Source organism: Micrasema longulum, unplaced genomic scaffold (genome assembly GCF_059751315.1).
Source record: "Micrasema longulum isolate JH-2025_06_02 unplaced genomic scaffold, ASM5975131v1 h1tg000988l, whole genome shotgun sequence".
Taxonomy (NCBI): domain Eukaryota; kingdom Metazoa; phylum Arthropoda; class Insecta; order Trichoptera; family Brachycentridae; genus Micrasema; species Micrasema longulum.
This window is the reverse complement of record NW_028278177.1, coordinates 215,402-221,280: the sequence shown is the minus strand read 5'-3', so window position 1 is coordinate 221,280 and position 5,879 is coordinate 215,402. Positions and strand designations below refer to the sequence as shown.

At 34.1% G+C, this 5,879-nt stretch overlaps 1 protein-coding gene across 1 annotated transcript; it reads right to left on the bottom strand.

The window, feature by feature from the left end:
• Nucleotides 1–4,321: 4,321 nt before the first annotated feature.
• LOC148277722 (uncharacterized) lies at nucleotides 4,322–5,611 on the bottom strand. Its single transcript, XM_088232507.1, has one exon. The coding sequence runs from the start codon at nucleotides 5,609–5,611 to the stop codon at nucleotides 4,322–4,324; it is 1,290 nt and encodes a 429-aa protein (XP_088088633.1).
• Between the last annotated feature and the right edge of the window lie 268 nt (nucleotides 5,612–5,879).

Sequence of the window (5,879 nt, the reverse complement as noted above, 5' to 3'; positions counted from 1 at the left end):
TCATGCTTTGTGATGGGTTTCTTAAAAGTGTCATAATTATAAAAATACTGGGTTAAATCAATCAAATTAAACTTCTAATATTTATTTGTAACAATTAAATAAATCATTTTTATATGATAGTTTTGCCAACATTGGCCTTTATGGAGAGCCACATTGCGCATTTTAATGTTCGGACATATACAGGGTCTCACTCCTTTTTTTGTGCTTTGTATCCCGGAGCCGTGTAAACACGTGATTATAATAACCATGCGTTGTGTCCCGGTCTCGTGTTTTCACGTAGTTTACCAGCAGTGAAAAAGTACAAATAAAAGTCACAAGATGTCAATAAAATGCACTTTTTAGTCAGCTGGTAAACCACGTGAAAACACTGGACCGGGACACAACGCATGGTTATATAATCACGTGTTTACACGGCTCCGGGATATAAAGTGTTAACTACATTTTTTACCATGTTTTTACTCCATTTTTAACATTGTTTTTCACCTTTTCAACTATCTTTATAACTGTTTCTATATATTAATGACTGTTTTTATAAATTTTTTGACTGTTTTAGAATGAGGTAAATAACCCTAGTTAAATAGTCAAAGCAACAATGTATAAATTATAATTTTGTGTATGTAATATAATATAAAAATAATTAAAATAAATAAATTTACATTAGTCTAAAAGTGAGTTATTTACAACTCGTTAAAAATAGCCCTTAAAATGAAATATTTTGGTAAATCATACGAACGCAAATATTTCTTTTTACCCTAAAAAAAAATCAAATTAATGAAACTCTCATGGCGGTTTTCGAGAAAGGCGTTCTTATTCTTAATTAATTCCAACCCCGATAATTCCCCTTCATTATTTTACGACAAATCAGTCAGTAATATAATCTCCTTATTTGTTTTCTTATTCATTTTCCTCAACTGAACGCTTTTAGAAGAATGTGTCAAAAATGCTCACTTTCTTTTATTTGAAATTCCGTTTGAAGGCTTGTAATCAAATAAAATAATATTCTTACGTTAAAGCAAACACAACATTTTATAGAACGCCTAATTTATCTTCGTATGACGTATGATCATTTTCATTAACTTTTGGTGCTCTCTTTAAATTTGAAAAAAAAATACCCAATACGATTGGTGGACACGTGTTAAGATCTGTACATTTTGTAAATCTGAGATAAGCATTAGAGACAAAGACAAGAAAGGAGCTCTGCATTCGTTTGGACATGTAGAGCAAATGGCCAGTGAAATAACGGATAAACCATTAAAGATGTTACTACATTATCTCTGTTTAAATCACGTCTGAAGAAACATCTCCTTTCTCTTCCCTAATCTCTCTTGCTTTCCTCTTTTTTAATTTTTGCCATTGAGTAATACTATTGGTTTATGGTAATTTTTACACAAATATATTTATTTCTATTTTTATATATCTTTAGCTTCTTTATTTTCTATTGAATATGTTTTAACTTGAATTATAAAATTAAAACTTTTATTTTATTGGTTGGTTGGAAGAAATTGACATTTGGCAATAAGCCCGTCAATGTACAATTAACATTATGTAAAAAAAGTTAAATAAATAAACAATTTTACAATTCGAATGTAAATAGATAAAGAAAACGAGGAAGACCGGAAAAGACAAATCCAACAAATACTTAACGATGGAAATGTCAACGTCGAAATAATCGGCGCCCGTGCATGTGAAAATTAATGGCGTTTTATCATATCCGCATACCCCCACGGAGAAACGGCAATATGGTTCTTTTCTGTTAGTTTTCATTTTATACACGTATATATTATATGAAAATATTTTTTCATGTTTTTTTATTGTATTTCCAAATACGCAATGGACAGAATTAAGAATAAATTTCTCTATAACCTTCTGTTCTCTTGTGCCGAGGGAAAATATTAGATAAAACCGGTCACGAATTTAATTCACATTCAAATCATTTTATTTGTATAAAACTTACCAATGGAATTCCGACTCACGTAACAAATAAAGTTCTCACTTCGGTGTATCCCCAGGAACGCGTGTCCTCGCGACGAGGAGCTTAAGGCTACTAAAATATTTTCGTGCGAAATGACACCTTTAATACTTTCCCATTTCCGCCCCCTCCACATTTCTTCCCTATTCTGATCCGGGGAAAACGGACCAATACACGTACAAAATATTAGATAATTCTCTAGATGTTGATTACGGCATTAATAACTTAGTTTTAAAAATATCATGAGTTATTTTATGAGTGATGAATAACCTTTTTTATCTAAATTTGTTGCAACAGAGGGGGAAAACACTTTTGAGAAGGGAATATGAAAGTCTAAGCATTTATAAGGCTTATGACCTGTCTTTGGCTGTTTTTTTTAAATATTTATTTTTCTAATTTATGAATTTTATAAAAGGTACATGTTTTTTTAAAATTCTATACATATCTACTTTTACACATCTAGTAAATGTTATCACTGTAACTCTCTAAAAAAAAAAAAAAAGACTAACTCTTGTGCTTGGAGAGTGACTTACACTGTTGTAGTTGTTTATTGTTTATTATAAGAGTTTATATAATTTTAAATACGAGTACATGAGAAGAAAAAAAAAGGATTTATAAAGAAAAAAACATAAAACAATAAAACATTCATCAATGTAGTTTTTACACGTGTTCAAAATATTTCTTTAGATTTACTTTAAATTTTTTATTGATACTCGTATATTATTTTTAATAGTTTTTAGTTCATTGGGAAGATTATTATAATTTTTTATACCTTTGAAGACAAAGCTATTTTAACCATGACTTGTATGGAATTAAGGAAGTTTAATATTATCTGAGTGACTTATTTATCTCAAATTCTTTTATTTTTTCTTTTTTATATATGTGTATAATAGAATTTATTTTATTAAAAGTGTCTACTGTATGAACATTAAATATTTTAAATAGACTTTCCGTAATGAATGTTGAGGGTTTCTTTAGAATAAGTTTAAGGGTTTATGTGGGCACTTTACACACTGTGTAACATCCACCACTCTGCCTTTGTTTAAACATCAATATTTCCTCAACTCTTCCATCTGTTGACTTTTGTAAAGTAAAAGAGCTGAAACCTTTATCATGTGGGTGAGATTCATCCGGCTGAACCAATTCACCAACTAGGCAACGCCTGAAAACAATTTTCCAATTTTCGTACTTCTTCTTTCACCAGTTAATTAATTCAACAATGTTTTGAGTATGTCAAAATGTTTGCAGACTGGCTTGATTTCCTCCATAGGGAGTTATTTAGATCTTTGTTGCAGCAGAGAGGGAAAATGTTTTGGAAATCGAAAAATTGTTTTCAGGCGTTGCCTAGTGGGTAAATTGGTTCAACCAGATGAATATCACCCACATGATAAAGGTTGAGGAAATAAAGATGTTTAAACATGGGCAGAATGATGAATTTTACACAGTGTGTGAAGTGGCACTTAATCCAGCCAATGACAGGTCATGACAGGACTGTTACATGCTAGGGAATTCGGCCCTTAGGGCCTCATTTTATCGTCCCTGCGGGCTTCAGATGATTAATTAGTACTGTAAAATTTCACTCCTTTGAGCCTCTTCCTTATTTTTTACTGTTCGAAGCAATCTAAATGTAATAAAAAAGTATCTGTCACTCAAAATAATGCTACTAAAACCACACACAATTTAAAGATATAATATTTTAAATATCTACAAAAAAGATCGATAAATAAGCGATTGACATTGAATAGCGAAGAATCTGTAATTTAAAACAATATGTCAGCTATCGCCAACTATTATATGCTAGTGATCAGCACTGCGGGCTTTAATAAATCTGTACTAATAGCCTTATTAAATCGGCCCTACGTGCCTCAGTTGATTGGCTCCTAGGGCCTTGGTTTTTTTTTTTTTTTTTTTTTTTCTTGGTTGTGTTGCATTGTTTTTCCCTTGCTTATTATTTATCAAGGTGATATATTTGTGCTGTTTTTAGTGTTAGTGCTTTGTGTATGATTTTACGTGTGAGTGTTTGTGTACTGTCAATTAGTTTACAATCACATCAAAAGCACTAACACAAATACATGTGTCAGCGCCCCTGAATGCGACTATACTTGTTTGTGTTATGTATTTTGTTATTTGTGTTCGTTTTTATGTGCGTCATTTTGCGTGTTTGTGTTTTGTGTACCTATAACCTCTGTTTTCATGGGCAAGTTTCGCTTTCCGACATTCATCCAAGTGTTAAGGGAACCATGAGAAACCTTAACAGGAAAGGGAGGTATCTGTGGAGAAATTTTGATTAGTTCACATTTTAATATTGTTATTATCACAGATTGTTATGACAAGTATAGAGTGCCAGCATCTTTACTTGTTCATGGGTCTTATTCTATCTATAATAAGTTTAGCAAAGTTCACGAACATCCCGGAGAGTAACCTGTTTTGAAGTACTTGTGTAAAATCTTCAAATGGAACATTTAATCTATTGCACTCTTTTTCGAAAGAGAATCGATCTATGGCAAACATGGGGCAGTGAAACAGATGATCTACGTTTTGCTCCGTCTGTGCGTCGCAAGGACAAGCCGGATTATCTTTCAATTTAAATCTGTGAAGATAAGAGAGTGTGGCTCCATGGCCCGTTAGAATTTGGGTTGACTCGAATGTTGGCGTGTTTGATTTTCTGAAGTTTTTGCACTCTTCTAGTGTCTTTAAAAAGTATTTGGTCCCAGAACCAGTGGTGCTGCTTTGGTATCGTTCTTCCCATTCTGTTAAAGTCAGACTTCTTAATTCTCTTTTGGCGTAACTAAGTGGAAATTCAGTGTAAAGCTTTGCGGTTTTTACGTGTAAAGCTGCGCTTTTAGCTAGTTCATCAGTTCTTTCATTTCCCGCAAGGCCATTATGGCCTCGAATCCACATAAATTTGCAATCGATGCCTTTGGACTTTAAGCTCCGAGATGAGTTTTGGATGTAGAAAACCATCGGATTGTCGGGAGCCCCGTCTTCAAGTGCTTGAACAGAGCTTCTAGAATCTGACAACAAGTTGACAGTCTTCCAGTTGCTCGTCTTGCTAGAGACCCAGTCTAAGGCTTTCATAATGGCGAAGAGTTCGGCTTGGAATACCGAGCAGTAGTCAGCCATGGGAAGCTTCTTTCTGTGTACTTCTCCGTCATTATTAAACACGGCGAAAGCTGCTCCCACTTTTTCTTCAGTTTTACTTCCATCCGTGTATACATCGATTTCTTCGACGGGGAATTTGACTCTTGCGTACGAGTCTGGGTAACTGGTGATTTCACCTATTTGCTCGCTTGGATGCGGCAGTTCCGTGTACGCTATCCTTCCCTGGTATCTTTGATCATCTGGTCTATTAGTGATGGTGAGATTCTTCTTCGTATTATAGATTTCTCCCAGCTCTTTAACTTTTAAGTCCAGTGGAATCAGTCCAGCTATTGCTTGTACAGATGTAAGGGAAGCCGTGCGGTATGCTTTGCATATTCTTATTCCCATAGATCTCTGTACTCTATTTAGTTTCGCCTGTATATTTTTCCTTTTTGCCGCTTCCGACCACACCGCCGCAGCATAGGTGATCATCGGTTCCACTACTCCAATGTAAATTGACCGCAATATTTCAGGATTAAGACCCCATGTTGGCTTGGCCATGAATATTAATTTGATTGCGATTTTTGTCGCTTTTTTCGTTACTGAATCTACATGTTTACTCCAATTAAGATTCTCATCTAGTACCACTCCAAGGATTTTGCAGTCTGTTACAAAGTTAATTCTTTTTCCCTTCATGAAAAGGCAAGGTGCCTGCGCCTTACTGCGCTTAGTTATGAAGAGGGCGTTAGTTTTTTCCTCTGAAAATATCAATTTGACTTTGTCTCCCCATTCAGTGACCGAGGAGAGCGTTTCATTAGTTATACTCTCC

Coding starts and splice junctions, on each gene's coding strand:
- LOC148277722 (XM_088232507.1), bottom strand. CDS start 5,611: ATGGCCAAGCCAACATGGGGTCTTAATCCTGAAATATTGCGGTCAATT.